This window comes from Schistocerca serialis, chromosome 2 (assembly GCF_023864345.2).
Source record: "Schistocerca serialis cubense isolate TAMUIC-IGC-003099 chromosome 2, iqSchSeri2.2, whole genome shotgun sequence".
Taxonomy (NCBI): Eukaryota; Metazoa; Arthropoda; class Insecta; order Orthoptera; family Acrididae; genus Schistocerca; species Schistocerca serialis.
Window position 1 is genome coordinate 916,940,099 of NC_064639.1, and position 18,522 is coordinate 916,958,620.

The 18,522-nt window shown below is 44.1% G+C and overlaps 1 protein-coding gene across 1 annotated transcript in view; it reads left to right on the plus strand.

The window, feature by feature from the left end:
- Positions 1-18,522, plus strand: part of LOC126458281 (sterol O-acyltransferase 2-like) — a 268,197-nt gene that overhangs the window by 61,197 nt on the left and 188,478 nt on the right. Inside the window, exon 4 of the mRNA XM_050095212.1 lies at positions 16,524-16,694. Within this exon, the coding sequence (XP_049951169.1) occupies positions 16,524-16,694 (171 nt within the window). The remainder of the gene's footprint in view (positions 1-16,523; positions 16,695-18,522) is intronic.

Here is an 18,522-nt window from a genome sequence, read left to right on the forward strand (position 1 = left end):
CTCCAACAAGATTAACGAACAATTGAAATCTTCATAATTGCTCAGAATTGTCAAACACGTATACAAGACATCAAAAACTAAATTCTGCAAAAATACCATTAGAAGAAAGACAAGACAACTACAAATGTTCATTACCAAATCTACACATGCAATATAGACTACAATTACTAAACTACAAATTACTTCAACAATAGTACTGTCTGCTATTTTTACTATCAAAAGAATTCCAAGGGACGATCCGAAGCAGCGGTCGCCACGTGCATGGGGGCTTAATTAAATATAATACAAATAATTTTAATTTTAGTCGCTGTCTGTCCGGTTAAGCAGTCTCGTAACCGGTTGGCCCTGACTAGTATTAGTTCGCAATTTGACTGCGTAGAATAACAACAAAGAATGAAAGGAAATTTCTGTTAACACAATTAATTAATTAAGTCCCCAGCAACTATAAAAGCTACGAAACAACAAAGCACAAGTGTAACTGTTCTGTGTGTGGAAGTGTGACTCAACGTACACATCTGGCACGGTTCTTCCTCAATATGACAAGATATTTTAAATACCATTTACACTGAAGTAATTAAAAAAAAACAGAAATACTATAATTGCACATAGAAACCAGAATTACACTCTAATACATGAACACAAGACAGATGCTTTGTTGACTGAACCTGTGACCAAGAGAAATTGTTAGTTAGGAATTTGAAGTAAAAAAACATTTTTTTTTACCTTCATATATATTGAGGAAAAATACACTCTGATCATTACAACATCCCCATTCGAACTACATCTGCTGTCTAGCTCATCAAAACAACTGCACACGACATGGCCTCAACTAGTACAGCTATCGACATCCTCTCAGCAAGCACTGCCCACGGCAACTTCTCAACTACGACTTCCCACAGCAACTTCTGAACAAGCACTGCCAGTGGAGGCGGCGGAATAAAACTCTTTGGCGCAATCGCTGGCGCTGTGACTCAGTGTAGCCACCTTTCACTGTCGCCGTACGTACAGCGCGCTGAGACTCCTGTCTAATGCTCTGTGGTAAATAGATAGCAAAGAGAATCAATGCACGAAGTGCGTAGGTCGGCACACGACCACCTAATGAGGCGGCCACCCCTTAGAACCGGCGGAGCTTCGAGTCCTCCCTCGGGCATGGGTGTGTGTGTTTGTCCTTAGGATAATTTAGGTTAAGTAGTGTGTAAGCTTAGGGACTGATAACCTTGGCAGTTAAGTCCCATAAGATTTCACACACATTTGAACATTTTGAACCCCTTAGGAACAAGCAGTGGACTCGCCCAGCCCTCAGGAGGACAACACGTTCTTTCACTGAGGCCACCTTACTTTCGCGAGGTCTGCCCACGCCTATTAACATTAGCGCACGGAAAAGAGCCTGTAAGAGGACTGATCTCCACTTTCGAGTAGTCCAGTCAGCCGCTGACAAGCTAGAGCCAGCAGCTAGTGCCCAAGGGGGACCATGTGGAGATCGCTCCACCTCAGCCAATCACACTGCGTCATTGCATGGATGACACTCATCGGCGATATCAGTACATTGAGCCGCCGCGTCGAACTGCAGCCCGTGGAAGGCTGCAGAATTTCGTCAGCCACCTCTGGCCACTGCCGAGTCTAGGTTCCCTCGGGATAACTAGATTTCAACCGTTACGCCCAACTTCCCAAGAGTTCTTAACCATTGCTCCCATAAATACGTCACTATTCATCAAAATCTCTCACTGCGATTGACGAGTAACTTCCGAGGACGCATGCGCGTTCGCTCTGTCACACATACTACCTGAAATGCTTGTTACCGTCGGATGGGGATTGTGAAGCTACAGTTTTACGAGTAATGACGTCGTATCCCAGAAGGGAACTCTAACACTAATGATCCGCATTCGTGGTGTAACACTTGAGACGACTGCCCTAGCAGTTACCTTGCGTTCCCAGTCGGAGGAAGGTATCAGACTCGCTACCAATCCTCTCATTACAATGGACGGGAAACTGTTGAAGACGCTTTTGCATTATGTCTTCTGCGCATTTCACTCCCCTGGAGAAAAAGTTGGATTAGACAGTTTACGACAGTTTTCTGGATAATCACCATGCTCTCTGCGAAAGAGACCTCAATGTGGCGGCAACGAGCTTTGGATAAACAACAATATCAGAAATTGAGTCCGCCTTGATGCAAAACACCTTGTTATTCGTTTATTTCTTTATTCTCCCAAACTAGTTTCGGCGACAAATATCACCATCATCAGTAGGTTTTTTTAATTTTATTTATAGTATGTTACAGCACGTTTTTGAGAATTATTGTCACTGTTTGCGACATATTTTCTGTGCGTTTTTTTCTGGTGCCGTTTTTACTCAGCGATCATCATGTCCTCTGCAAGTCGGTAGGCTGGTATGTAGCTGATTCTATATACAGAAAAACAAAAGAATATTCTTAATCATAAACAAAGTGTGAAAGTTTTGTTTTTCTGTGTATAGAATCAGCTAGATACCATCCAACGAATTTGCAGATGACATGATGTTCGCTGAGTAAAAACGGGAACAGAAAAAAAGTGCACAGAAAATATGCCGCAAACAGCGACAATAATTCTCAAAAACATGCTGTTACATACAAAAAATAAGATTAAAAACCCCACTGATGATTGTGATATTTGTCGCGGAAACTAGTTTGGGAGAATAAAGAAATAAGCGAAGAACAAGGTGTTTTGCATCAAGGCGGACTCAATTTCTGATATTATTGTTTTTCTATGCAAACACGGACCAAATGGAAGAGTTCCAAGATAAAATTGTTGAGCTTTGGATAGTAATGAACCCATGCCACCGCTTCACTCGACACGTCAACCGACTGCTCAGGCGTTCACCTTTGTCGCAAATAGCCAAACACAAGATTACTCTCGCTGCATTAGCCGAGGACGACTAGGATGCCCACTGTCCTACCCACTGCGCCAAATAGTGATTGGCTGGTACAAGACGGCTTTTTGCGGAATCGCCTGGTGATATGTCAACGGTTACATTGTGGCCATATGTCAGTTCATCCTGACACTTGATTATCTAGTGAATATCACTGAAAATCATTGGTGCGATACCTAAAACGATGGATCCAGCAAATTTACCTAAATCCCATGTCGGGAGCCGCTTGTTGCATATATGGATTTGTAGCCCCCTATTAGGAACTGGCTCAGGCATCATCGGTCATATCTGATGGACTCTTCTGCTTCGAATCATCTTTCCTGTATATAACTGAATATTGCCCCTTCCTCATGGGAAACCATGTATATGACCGTATGTACCGTAGGCAGTTCTTTCCAATGACTGTGTAGTCGAAATTCACAAAAAATGACGAAGAAAATATTTATTTTAAATCGCGATAGACTCAGTTGAGTCATACATGATTTTGTTTAGACAGTAATTTATATGAATGAAATTTTCACTCAGCAGCGGAGTGTGTGCTGACACGAAACTTCCTGGCAGATTGAAACTGTGTGCTGGACCGAGACTCGAACTCAGGAACTTTGCCTTTCGCGGACAAGTGTCCTACCATCTGAGCTATCCAAACACGACTCACCACCCCCTCCTCACAGCTTTAATTACGCCAGTATCTCGTCTCCTACCTTCCAAACTTCACAGAATCTATCCTGCAGGTCCCGAGTTCGAGTCTCGGTCCGGCACAGTTTTAATCTGCCAGGAAGTAATTTATACTCATCTACCGCCTACAGTGTATAGTTTTGCTAACGAATTTTTATTTTACAGAACAACTTGATAATCAAATGTAAGTCTGCAGGCTTTCGCAGCCGTTGTATTGGAGGTAAAATGTTTTAGGGTGTCAGGCATCATGTTTTTTCAACACGATCGACGTTTCAATCCCTGCTGGTATCTTCGTCAGGGTCCTCTGGTGTTCAGCTACACCAATAAACTTTCCTGGAGTACTGATTTAAATTGCTGGATTTCCTAATCAAGTAAGCCTTTGGTTTTAATTAATATGCAGTGCCTCGAAAGTTGTCGCAATTTAAACAGGGAGGCGTACTAGAGTAGACCTTGTAGTTCTGCAAAGCCACTGCCAGCGTGGCGTAGTGGTTAGTTGATCTGTCTAGTGAGCAGAAGACCTGGGTTACAATTCCGACCTTGGTAGAAATTTTCATTCGTCGCTTCTTATATACCTCGAAGATGCATTGAAGACATCTAACGTGTATCCACAAGACATGTGGCCTGTAATTGAAAAAGTGTCATGATGATCTCTCCATTGGCAACAGATTCCTGACTGGTCCCCATTTCGGATCCCCGGGAGGGGACTGCGCAGGGGGAGGTGACCGTCAGAAAAATATTGAATAACCAACGAAAGGGTAACATTTTACGAGTCCGGTCGTGAAATGTCAGAAGCTTGAGCGTGCTAGAGAAACTAGAAAATCTGAAAAGGGAAATGCTGAGGCTATATCTAGATGTAGCTGAGTTCAGTGAAGCGAAATGGAAAGAAGACTAAGATTTCTGGTCAGAGGAGTATAAGGTAACATCAAAAGCAGCAGAAAATGCAATAACGAGAGTAGGATTCGTTTAACTAGGAAGGTAGGACAAAAAGTGTGTTACTATCAGCAGTTCAGTAATAGCGTTGTTCTCGTAAGAATCGGCAACTACGACAATAATTCAGGCATACATGCAACTGTCGCAGTAGAAGATGAATAAATAGAAAACGTTTATTAAACGGGTAGTTCAGTACGTAAAGGGGGATGAAAAACTAAGGCATGGGGAATTGGAATGCGGCTGTAGGGAGGGAGTAGAAGAAAGGGTTATGTGAGAATATTGGCTTCTTCGTAGGAATGAGAGGGAAGAAAGACTGAGTTGTGCAATAAATTTCAGATGATATACTGAATACTCCTTTCAAGAATCACAAGAGGAGGAGGCGGTATACTTGGAAAAGGCATCAGATACTGGATTTTAGGCGAACCCAGGCGCAGATACAGACTCAGATCACAATTTAGTAGTTGTGAAGTGTACGCTGAAGTTTAAGAGACCAGCCAGGAAGAATCAGCGTGCTGAGAACTGAGATATAAGAGTACTAAGGAATTAAGAGAGAAGCTTGAAGTTCTCTGAGACTATAGATACTTCGATAGTGAACAGCTCAATAGGCAGATCAGCTGAAGAGAAATTGACGCCTCTAAAAATGCCAATCACAGAAGTAGGAGAGAAAAACGTAGGTACAAGGAAGGCAACTGCGAAGACAGCATGATTTACAGAAAAAATACTTCAGTTGATCGACGAAAGAAGGAAGTAAAAGAATATTAGGGGAAATTTAAGAATACAGAAATATGTCGCATAGGAATGAAATAGGTAGGAAGTGCCGGGAAGCTAAGGCGAAATGGCTATATGAAAAATGTGAAGAAATCGAAATGAAATGGTTGTCGGAAGGACTAACTCAGCATGCAGAATAGTCAAAACAACCTTTGGTGAAATTAAAAGCAATGGTGGTAACATTAAAAATGCAATGGAAATTCCACTGTTAAATGCAGAGGAGAACAGTGAATAGGTGGAAAGAGTACATTGAAGACGTCTATGGGGGGGAGAACTTATCGGACGACGTGATACGTATTATTTGTGGAGTAAATTCACGGACGTCATGTAGAAACCTCTTCAAAGAACTGGGTATACTAACCACTGCCTCTCAGTATATTTACTCCTTAATGAAATTTGTCCTAAATAATATTTCTCTTTTTCCAACAAACAGCTCAGTTCATACATACAATACCAGGAACAAAACTGATCTGCACAAAGACTTAAAAGCACTTACTTTAGTTCAAAAAGGGGTCCACTACTCAAGAACACTCATCTTCAGTAATTTGCCAGCAAACATAAAAAATTTAGTTACAAATAAAGATCAATTTAAAAGGAGCCTGAAAGACTACTCCATTGACGAATTTTTTAATAGAAACAAACGATGTATTGTATATATTCATACTATTAGTATTGTTATTTCAGCTAAAAAAAAAGGGAGAAGGAAAAAAAAAAGTTGAGATGTTCCACATCCACGAGGATCTCCTCAGCATGGATCTATGGAACGAAAAACTAATCTAATCTAATCTGTGATAGAAGAAGCAGCAGTAATCGATGGGGAAGAGATAGAGGATCCAGTATCAGAATGAGAATGTAGAAGAGCTTTGTAACATTTAAAATCAAATAAAGGAGAAGCGACAGCTAACATTCCAACGGAATTTCTAAAATTATTGGGGGACATGTCAACATGGCAACAAAACGATTATTCACGTTAATGCGCAGAATTTGAGGCTGGCGATAGACCAAGAAACTTCAGGAGAAATATAATCCCCACAGTTCCGAAGACTGTAAGAGCCGACAACCGCGACAATTACCGCACAATCAGCTTAGCAGCTCATGCGTGCAGGTTGCTCACAAGAATAATAATATACAGAAGAATGGAAAAGGAAATTGAGGATCTAGTAGATGACAATCTGTTTAGGAAAGGTAAAGGCACCATAGATGCACTTCTGTGGTTGCGGTTGATAATGGAAGCAAGAATGAAGAAAAATCAGTACACGTTCGTAGGATTTGTTGGCCTTGGAAAAGCGTTCGAAAATGTAAAATAGTGCAAGGTTCGAAATTCCGAGAAAAATAGCGCTAAGCTATAGGGAAAAACAGGTAATACACAATATGTAGAGAACCAAGAAGAAACAATAAAAGTGGAAGACGAAGAAAGAAGTACACGGATTAAAAAGGTGTAGTCTTTTGTCCTTGCTGTTCAAACTACACGTTTAAGAAGCAATGACGGAAATGAAAGAAAGTTTCAAGAGGTGAATTAAAATTCAAGGTGAAAGGATATCAGTGTTAAGTTTCGCTATCCTTAGTGAAACTGAAGAAGAGTTTCAGAACCTTTTGAATGCAATGAACAGTGTAATGAGTACAGATTATAAATTGAAAGCAAATCGAAGAAAGACGAAAGTAGTGAGAAGTAATCAGCAGTAGCGAGAAACATCATGATTTTCCGAAGTGACTACGGCCGCTCGATGGGAAGTAACAGACTCTGAACGCGGGCCGGCCGCTGGTGGCCGAGCGGTTCTGGCGCTACAGTCTGGAACCGCGCGACCGCTACGGTCGCAGGTTCGAATCCTGCCTCGGGTATGGATGTGTGTGTTGTCCTTAGGTTAGTTAGGTTTAAGTAGTTCTAAGCTCTAGGGGACTTATGACCTCAGCAGTTGAGTCCCATAGAGCTCAGAGCCATTTGAACCATTTTTTTCTGAACGCGGAATGGTAGTTGGAGCTAGACGCATGGAACCTTTTACTTCGGAAATCTTATTGGAATTCAGTATACAGAGATTCGCTGTGTCAAGAGCGTGCCGAGAGTACCAAATTTCAGGCTTTAACTCTCACCACGAACAACGCAGTGGCCGACGGCCTTCATTTATATGACGGACAGCAGCGGCGTTTACTTGTCACTGTTCACAGACAAGCAACACTACGTGAAATAACCACAGATATAAACGTGTACGACGAACGTATTCGCTAGGACAGTGCGGCGAAATTTGGCGTTAATGGGCTATGACAGTAGATGACCGGCGCGGGTGCCTTTGCTAACAGCGCGATGTCGCCTACAGCGCTTCTCCTAGGCTCGTGACCATATCGACTGGACCCTAGACGACAGTAAAACCGCGTCGTCGTCAGATAAGTTCCGATTTCAGTTGGTAAGAGCTGGTGTTATGATTCCAGTGTGGCGCAGACCCCACGAAGCCATGGACCCGCAGTGTCAACAAGACACTGTGCAAGTTGGTAGTGGCTCCATAATGGTGCAAGCTGTGTTCACAAGGAATGGACTAGGTCCTCTGGTCGAATTGAACCGATCATTGACTGGAAACTTTTGTGTTCAGCTGCTTGGAGACCATTTGCAGCTCCTAAACAGCAATGTTATGTCACTGGCCACAGTTATTCGCATCTGGCTTGAAGAATATTCTGGACAATTTGAGCGAATGATTCGGCCACCCAGATCGCCAGACATGAATCCCATCGAACGTTCATGGGACATAATCGAGGGGTCAGTTTGTGCACAAAATCTTGCACCGGCAACGCATTATGCACTGTTATAGAAGCAGCATGGCCCAATATTTCTGCAGGGGATGTCCATCGACTTCATGCCACACCCACTTGCGGTACTACGCCGGGCAAAAAGAGTTCGAAGAAGATATTAGGAGATATCGCATGACTATTATGACCACAGTATAATTGCGGCAGGCAATGTTCCCCAGATACCGATTTGTTATGCTGCTGCAGTCTGGTGTGCCATTGGTTCTTTCTGCAACGGTCTTAGACAGCACACACTGTTTGACCTGTGTAAGTCATGCCACATTGTCAGGGGCTCTTGTAGACCCCAGATTTCCGTAGTCAGAGGTCTTCCTTAATGCTACCAGGTAGCATTAAGAGTCTGTCCTTTCTTTCCGGATAATGCGCCACAAAAGAGAATAAATGCAATGTCCCGTTCTCCTGAGGCTCCTCTTGTGTTTCAGCTGGTTACTGAAGAGTAACGAAATCGTAAACGTGTGACCCTTTCCTGTGACAGGAGAAGAACACTCGACTGAAAGTGAAAAGAGATTTCGTAGGAAAAATACATGTATATTCGTGTAAAGGTAGCTATAATAGTAGCAGAAATAAAAAGTAATACGATGAATATTATTAACTTAAGAGTAGAACACGGAAAGTGTCAACCCGATCTTCCAGAAACTTTGTTCAGTGGAAGAGGAGTCATAATCAGCGAATTCATGTCTCGGCCTTCCCTAAATACTCGACCATATCTCAGAAAACGATGTCGAAAGTTTCCGACGTAATTTAGTTTTAGCATGCAGGGGGTAGCGTTGCAGCCCCTCACATTCGCGCCCCATGTTCGAAACGCGGTTGTTGCTATTATTTTATTTTTGTCAGTTATCTACCCATGTCCATAGAAAGTTACTGCACCAATATTTCTTATCAAGTTAGAAGATTCAAGGATGTTGCAGTAATTCAGAAATTACAATTGGATTTCACAGTAAGTGCAATGCATTTATTACATAATATGTGTGTACATAGTACCTTCAAGCGTCTGTTAGACGGTCAGTGAGATAGCACGCCGCTAATAAGGCGAGTATACCGTTCGTTTTTTATATATCTTACGAGCTTCCAACAGGAGCGACTTATTTACAGATACCTGCGTAGTTACTAGTTTATTATTGTAATTTCTTGCACGTTCGAATGCTTACTAGGCACAACCTTTTATTTTAATAACATTGTATCGTGCAGTACCGCCGTTGCTATCGACCCTCGTATCGTACAGGCTTTTGTTTGTTTTGGTTACTGTAGCTCAGTGTCAGTTAGAGTGAGAGAGCACTTTGAATTCCTGCTGCTAATAAGCCGAGTACACCATTCGGTTGTTATGTTTTTATGAGCTTCAAACAGGAGCGCCTTCAGTAATGGATAGGAAGTGTGATTGCTGTGTACAGATGCGAGCTAAGTTGGTGATTCATCGCTCACAGCTCCAGGCTGTGTTGGCTTCTGTCACACAGCTTGAGGCTGCTGCCAAGGGGCATCACTGTAGGGGGTCAGACGTGGGGATGCGAGGGGCGTCGAACACATCCACGTGTCCCTCGATCGAGCCACTGCTGTGACCACCCTGGATACTGCCTGCACTGAGGTTGACCCCTCACCCGTGGTCAAGTGGGAGATCATGCCAAAGTCTGGCAGGCAGCGACAGACTTTCTATGGTCCGATCGCAGGGTCTCCCCGGTTTCTTTTGACGAACAGGTTTCGGTCATTGTCTGTGGCTGACGAAGTCTCTAAGCCGGATGCAGCCGTCCACCCTCTTCCAGAGGAAACTTCTCAGCCCACAAGATCTGGGCATTCACAGACGGTGGGTTTGCTGGTAGTTGGGAGCTCCAACGTTAGGCGCGTAATGGGACCCCTTAGCAACATGGCTGCCAAGTAGGGGAAGGAAACCAGTGTGCTTTCCGTGTGCATACCGAGGAGTTATTCCGGATGTGGAAAGGGTGCTTGCGAATGCCATGAAGAGTGCAGGGTGCAGCCAACTTCAGATGGTGGCTCATGTCTGTACCAATGACGTGTGTCGCTTTGGATCGGAGGAGATTCTCTTTGGTTTCAGGCGGCTAGCGGAAACGGTAAAGACTGCCAGTCTTGCTTGCGAGATTAAGGCGGAGCTCACCATCTGGAGCATCGTGGATAGAACAGACTGTGGTCCTTTAGTGCACAATGGAGTGGAGGGTCTGAATCAGAAGCTAAGGCGGTTCTGGGACCGTGTAGGCTGCAGATTCCTTGACTTGCGCCATCGGGTGGTGGATTTCCAGGTTCCGTTTAATAGGTCAGGAGTCCACTACACACAGGAAGGGGCTAAACGGGTAAAGGGGTTTGTTTGGAAGGACTGGGCGGTTTTTTAGGTTAGAGGGTCACAGGAAACCACAGAAAGGGAGTCCGTCTAAAAGAGGCACGTAAAACACAGCAAGGTAGTTGTAGAAACGATCGGTATTGTAGTTGTAAATTGTTGTAGCTGTATTGGGAAAGAACCAGAGCTCCAAGGCCTCAAAGCAGCTTAAATCACGTAATAAAGGCAAGGCCTCCGGTCCAGATTGTATTCCAGTCAGGTTCCTTTCAGAGTATGCTGATACAATAGCTCCATATTTAGCAGTTACATACAACCGCTCGCTCACAGAAAGATCCGCACCTAAAGACTGGAAAATTGCTCAAGTCATACCAATACCCAAAAAGGGAAGTAGGAGTAATCCGCTGAATTACAGGCCTATATCACTAACGTCGATTTGCAGTAGGGTGTAGGAACATATACTGTATTCGAGCATTATGAAGTACCTCGAAGAAAACGATTTATTGACACATAGCACGGTTTCAGAAAATATCGTTCTTGTGAAACGCAACTAGCTCTTTATACTCATGAAGTAATAAGTGCTATCGACAGGAGATGTCAAATTGATTCCATATTTATAGATTTCCAGAAGGCTTTCGACACCATTCCTCACAAGCGTCTTCTAACCAAACTGTGCGTCTATGGAATATCGCCAAAGTTGTGCGACTAGATTCGTTATTTCCTGTCAGAAAGGTCACAGTTCGTAGTAATAGGCGGAAAGTCATCGAGTAAACCAGAAGTTCCCCAAGGAAGTGTTATAGGCCCTCTATTGTTCCTGATCTATATTAACGACGTAGCAGACAATCTGAGTAGCTCTCTTAGATTGCTTGCAGATAATGCTGTCATTTACCGTCTTGTAAAGTCATCAGATGACCAAAACGAATTGCAAAACGATTTAGATAAGATACCTGTATGGTGCGCAAAGTGGCAGTTGGCCCTGAATAAAGAAAAGTGTGAAGTTATTCACGTGAATACTAAAAGAAATCCGCTAAATTTCGATTACGCGATAAGTCACACATATTTGCAGGCTGCAAATTCAACTTTATACGTAGGGATTACAATTCCAAATAACTTAAATTGGTACGATCACACAAATAATATTGTGGATAGAGGAAACTAAAGACTGCGATTCATTGGCAGAACACTTAGAAGGTGCAACAGGTCTACTAAAGAGACCATGCTTGTCCGCCCTATTCTAGAGTATCGCTGTGCGGTGTGGGATCTGCATCAGGTGGGACTGACGGATGACATCGAAAAAGTTCAAAGAAGGGCAGCTTGTTTTGTGTTATCGCGGAATAGGGGAGATAGTGCCATACACGTGATACATCAACTGGATTGGCAATCATTAAACGAAAGGAGTTTTTCGTTGCGACGTGATCTTCTCATGAAATTTCAATCACCAGTTTTCTCCTCCGATTCCTATAAAATTCTGTTGGTACCCAACTACATGGGGAGAAATGATCACCACGATAAAATAAGATAAATCAGGGCTCGCACAGACAAATTTCAGTGCTAGTTTTTCCCGCGCGCCGTTCGAGAGTGGAACGGTAGAGAGACAGCTTGGAAGGTGGTTCATTGAACCCTCTGCCAGGCACTTTATTGTGAATAGCAGAGTAATCTCGTAGACGTAGATGTAGAAGTTTTTTAAACCCTCTTTCCTGTATTTCGTTCTTATATCAGTTCCTATACTAATTCATACACTCCTGGAAATTGAAATAAGAACACAGTGAATTCATTGTCCCAGGAAGGGGAAACTTTATTGACACATTCCTGGGGTCAGATACATCACATGATCACACTGACAGAACCACAGGCACATAGACACAGGCAACAGAGCATGCACAATGTCGGCACTAGTACAGTGTATATCCATCTTTCGCAGCAATGCAGGCTGCTATTCTCCCATGGAGACGATCGTAGAGATGCTGGATGTAGTCCTGTGGAACGGCTTGCCATGCCATTTCCACCTGGCGCCTCAGTTGGACCAGCGTTCGTGCTGGACGTGCAGACCGCGTGAGACGACGCTTCATCCAGTCCCAAACATGCTCAATGGGGGACAGATCCGGAGATCTTGCTGGCCAGGGTAGTTGACTTACACCTTCTAGAGCACGTTGGGTGGCACGGGATACATGCGGACGTGCATTGTCCTGTTGGAACAGCAAGTTCCCTTGCCGGTCTAGGAATGGTAGAACGATGGGTTCGATGACGGTTTGGATGTACCGTGCACTATTCAGTGTCCCCTCGACGATCACCAGTGGTGTACGGCCAGTGTAGGAGATCGCTCCCCACATCATGATGCCGGGTGTTGGCCCTGTGTGCCTCGGTCGTATGCAGTCCTGATTGTGGCGCTCACCTGCATGGCGCCAAAACGCATACGACCATCATTGGCACCAAGGCAGAAGCGACTCTCATCGCTGAAGACGACACGTCGCCATTCGTCCCTCCATTCACGCCTGTCGCGACGCCGCTGGAGGCGGGCTGCACGATGTTGGGGGGTGAGCGGAAGACGGCCTAACGGTGTGCGGGACCGTAGCCCAGCTTCATGGAGACGGTTGCGAATGGTCCTCGCCGATACCCCAGGAGCAACAGTGTCCCTAATTTGCTGGGAAGTGGCGGTGCGGTCCCCTACGGCACTGCGTAGGATCCTACGGTCTTGGCGTGCATCGGTGCGTCGCTGCGGTCCGGTCCCAGGTCGACGGGCACGTGCACCTTCCGCTGACTACTGGCGACAACATCGATGTACTGTGGAGACCTCACGCCCCACGAGTTGAGCAATTCGGCGGTACGTCCACCCGGCCTCCCGCATGCCCACAATATGCCCTCGCTCAAAGTCCGTCAACTGCACATACGGTTCACGTCCACGCTGTCGCGGCATGCTACCAGTGTTAAAGACTGCGATGGAACTCCGTATGCCACGGCAAACTGGCTGACACTGACGGCGGCGGTGCACAAATGCTGCGCAGCTAGCGCCATTCGACGGCCAACACAGCGGTTCCTGGTGTGTCCGCTGTGCCGTGCGTGTGATCATTGCTTGTACAGCCCTCTCGCAGTGTCCGGGGCAAGTATGGTGGGTCTGACACACCGCTGTCAATGTGTTCTTTTTTCCATTTCCAGGAGTGTATTTTTTACAATTGGGTTTACTCATCAGGAAGAGAATCTCAATCGGGAAAGAAACGTCACGAAAATTGCTAAAGATTTCTCGCGTTGGCAATAGTTTCGCTGCGGACTGCGCTTAGCGAATCACTTTACCGGAAACTAGCGCTTGCAAATTTTTGTGTATCGAGATACACTACAGGAATTACACCGAAAACTATTTCAAATAGTTTTCTGATTCACTTATTGTTCTTTTCTTTCTTCTATTCTTTTTAATTTGTTTACCAGGCATACAATTAGGCGAATAAGGAAAATGTTATTTCAATATACACTGGAAAACATCCGTGTAATAATCTTTTATGGGTTGGGGTAGATGAATAAGAAACGAAAACATAAGTAATAATCGGGGTGCTAAGCCGTGAAACCTAGACGTTAGCCACTGTGCCACCGCTTCAGTTGAGGTAAGTGCTCGCTGGAAGGCTAATAAAGTGCCTAGAAAATTTTAACCGTCGTTTTCTCAATAACAGTCAAGTATCTACAGATAAGACGAGACATGTGTCCGCATATTCTGACCCCTCTTCCAGTGACCAAAGTTCCTGAAAAATCGGCTTGTGTCATTTGCCGTGTTATTCTCATTAGTTCGAGATTCAGCACAGGAAAAGAAAGCGAAAGTGATTTTATAATGATTTATATAAATGTATCCAGAACGAATTTTCAACTTCAGCGAAGTGTGCGCTGATTTTAAACTTCTTGGCAGAATAAAACTGTGTTCCGGGCCAGTACTTGAAACTGGGACCTTTGCCTTCCGCGGTTCTTTACCGACTGAATTACACAGATGCACATCACAGGTCTACTCGGTCTCTTACCTTCAAGAGTGGCGAAAGTAAAGCTGTGAGCAGGGGTCGTCGGTGGGCCTGGGTAGCTCACTCGGTAAGCGCACTGTCAGCGAAACACAAGGTTTAGGTTTCGAATACTGGCTCGGTACAGTTCTAACATGCCAGGAAATTTTATATAAATGTACAGGGTGACAATTATTGAACTATATGAAATAAAATAGTCGTAACTTCTGAACGGTTTGTGTTAGGATGTCCAAACTCCACGGTTGAACGCAGGGCATGAAGGGAATTAGTTTGCGCTGTTTGGTTTGGTTTAGAGACGAAGCCCACTTTCATCTGGATGTGTTCGTCAATAAGCAAAATTGACGCATTTAGGGGACTGAGAATCCGCATTTCGCGACCGAGAAGCCTCTTTACCCTCAACAGGTGACCGTGTGGTGTGCAACGTCCAGTCACGGAATAATCATCGCGGTTTTCCTGGATGGCGTAGTGACTAGTGAACGGTACGTGAAGGTTTTGGAAGATGATTTCATCCCCATTATCAAAAGTGATTCGGGTAGAGAAATCTTTGCTGTTTTTATAGATCTAGAAAAGGCTTTTGACAGAGTTCAGTGGAACAAGCTGATGGATATCTCGAAGAGGAAAGGAGTAGATTGGAAAGAGAGACGACTGATACAGAATCTATATTTACACCAGAAAGTAACGATAAGGATTGGAAATGAAATGTCAGAAGGAAGCAGCATTGAACGAGGTGTTAGACAAGGTTGTTGCCTTTCCCCACTGTTGTTTAACGTATAACTTGAAGAGATTATTGCGAAAAGTTTAGATGGGAAAAGAGGAATATGTATTGGTGGAAAGAGAATAGAATGTATAAGATTTGCTGATGACATGGAATTAGTGGCAGAAAGTGAGCTGACAGTGAATAACATGCTCAAAGATCTGAATGAAGCTTGTGTGGAATATGGGATGCAAATAAACACAACAAAAACAAAGAGTATGGTCATCAGTACAAGACGCAGACTGTCCAATATTAAAATAGGACAGTCTACCATTAGCCAAGTAAGTGAATTTAAATATCTCGGAAGCACAATAACTGAAGACTTGAGATGTCACCAGGAGGTGAAAACTCGAATTGCCATAGCGAAGGAGGCATTCAACAGAAAGAGGAGACTCTTATGTGGCAAATTAGATAAAGGACTAAGGAAAAGGCTTGGCAAATGTTTTGTCTGGAGTGTGGCACTATATGGGTCAGAAACATGGACACTGAGACGAGAGGATGAAAAAAGTTTAGAAGCATTTGAGATGTGGATGTGGAGGAGAATGGAAAGAATAAGCTGGATGGAAAGAGTGAGTAATGAAAGAGTATTGGAAAGGGTTGGTGAGAGAAGATGTCTGCTGAAGGTTGTAAGAGAAAGGAAAATGATCTGGTTGGGACATTCATTGAGAAGGGAGTGCTTGCTGGTAGATGTTTTGGAAGGATTGGTTTGTGGGAGAAGACTGAGAGGAAGAAGGAGATACAAGGTGATAGACGACGTAAAGGGAAGAGGAAATTATGCAGACCTGAAGAGGATGGCAGAAGACCGGACAGCCTGGATAACTACCATGTGAAAACCTGCCTTTACGCAGAACACTGATGATGATGATCAAAAGTGACTCTGATTTCGACAATATGTGGTTCGTGCAAGACAGAGCTCGACCTCATCGTAGCAGGAAAATGTTTTGTGTCCTTGAGGAGCCCTTTGAAGACCGCATTCTGGCTCTGGGGTACCCAGAGGCCACTGGCATGGGCCTCGATTGGCCGCCATATTCTCCGGATCTGAACAAACGCTACCTCTTTTTGTGGGCTATATTTAAAGACAAGGTGCACATCAGTAACCCCAAAACCATTGCTGAGCTGAAAACAGACATTCAGGAGGTCATAGACTTAGTTATTCTTCCGCGCTACATCATCGTCAGTGACGTCAGGCACATCGAACATATTACAACCTAAATCCAAATACCTGTATTGACGTTTACATGTTGAATAAAGTGCGTGCACGCCGTAGTTTGTAAATAACTTACATTTCTTTCATATAGTTCAATAATTGTCACCCTGTAATTTGACCTATGAGGTCATTGCTATTATCAAGATAGTGGACTATGGTGGATGAGTAAGTGAGTCGTTAGGACAGAGTCTTGTAAAGGTGCATCTCTGGATCTCTCCACAGACACCACCCCAGTTCGGGAGGGCTGCCGGAGAAACAGTTCCTGGCCAGAGAGTCGCTGCTGACGATCCTGATGAGAGTGAAACACCTCCACACCGTCTACAACATGTTCGTGGCCGTGCTGCTCATGCTCTTCCTGCACACCGCCGTCTACGACCTCGTCGCTGACGGCCAGTAAGTTCCTTATTGTTTCTATAGTCCTGAGACTAATCACATATACAATGAATTTTGTTTTTGATAAACAGGAGACTCAAAACGATTTTTATACCCTTTCATAGTGTTCAATATGCCCTTCCTGAGATGCACGACGTATGTCAACGCGGTATTGAAAGTGTTCCCACACTGCCGTGAGCATGTCTTGAGTTACAGCTTCCGCAGCTGCTGTTATGCGGTGTCTCAGTTCATTCGTTGTTGCTGGTATCGGAGGCACATTAAAACAGAGTATTTTATAAACCCCTACAAGAAACAACCACATACAGTCAGGTCCGGTGACCCTGGAGGCCAGTAACGTAAGGCTGAAGCATTTGGTTCAGTGCGACCGATCCATCGTTCAGTAATCCTTTGATTTAAAAATTCCCGAACTTTGAGATGCCAGTGTGGCGGTGTCCCATCCTATTGATAAATTAAGTCATTCGAATCAGTCTCCAATTGTGGGAAAAGAAAATTCTCAAGCGTATCGAGATATGTGCTTCCTGTAACAGTGTTCTCAGAAAAGAAAAATGGACAATACACCTTTTCCCGTGACACTGGACAAAATACATTACATTTTTGAGAGTCCCTCTCACGTTGTAAAACTTTATGTGGTTGTTCCGTGCCCCATATTCTCATATTATCACGGTTCACCTTCCCATTTAAATGGAATGTTGCCTCGTCACGAAACACTAAGCATGGAAGAAAACTGTCATACTCCATCTTGCCAAGAACGAAATTACAGAACACCACACGTTGTTGGTTGTCACCTTCAAGAGGAGCTTGCAGTAGTTGAATTTTGTGTGGTTTCATGTGTAAAGCCGGAACCACGAGACTGCTACGGTCGCAGGTTCGAATCCTGGCTCGGGCATGGATGTTTGTGATGTCCTTAGCTTAGTTAGGTTTGCGTAGTTCTAAGTTGTAGGGGACTGATGACCTCTATGTTAAGTCCCATAGGGCTGGCCTTTTGAACCATTTCATGTGTAAACGTCGACGCAACACATGCCAGACGGACGTCGCGGGTATGTTGAGCTGTCGAGCTGCACGGCGAACGGATTTCTACGGACACCTTGTGAAACTATGGGGAATGCGTTCGGCGTCTGCGTCAGACACTAGGTTCAAAAATGGTTCAAGTGGCTCTGAGCACTATGGGACTTAACATCTGAGGTCATCAGTCCCCTAGAACTTTACTTAAACCTAACTCACCTAAGGACATCACACACATCCGTGCCCGAGGTAGGATTCCAACCTGCGACCGTAACGGTCGCGCGGTTCCAGACTGAAGCGCCTAGAACCGCTCCGTCACACTGGCTGGCCCGACACTAGGAGACGACCCGGCGATTTTCCTTTACACAAACTACCTGTTTCTCAGAATTGTTCATGCCATCGTCTAATACTCTGTGCTGTAGAAGGATCCACACCATGTCTTGTGTGACAGTCACGTTGAACAGTTATTACTGACCCGCACTGCACAAAACGTAAAACACAAAACGTTTTCTGTTGTCACGACACCATTTTTACTAGAAATGAAGTGGGCACACACTGCTACTACCTAGTGGGAACCATGTAAAACTCGAGAGTTTGCTCTCTCCAACAGTACGTTGTTCACGCACATATCTTAAATAACATAATAGTTATGACTTTTTAAAATCGGATGATTCTTTTTGATACACCCTGTACTTTATTTACTATCGAATATTCACAGCAATTACACAAAACAGCAAAGACTACAAATCTTCATACACAAATCAATAATATAGTCTGCTGATTATATCGTTGACATCGGATATGATTACACATAAATAGTTTGCTT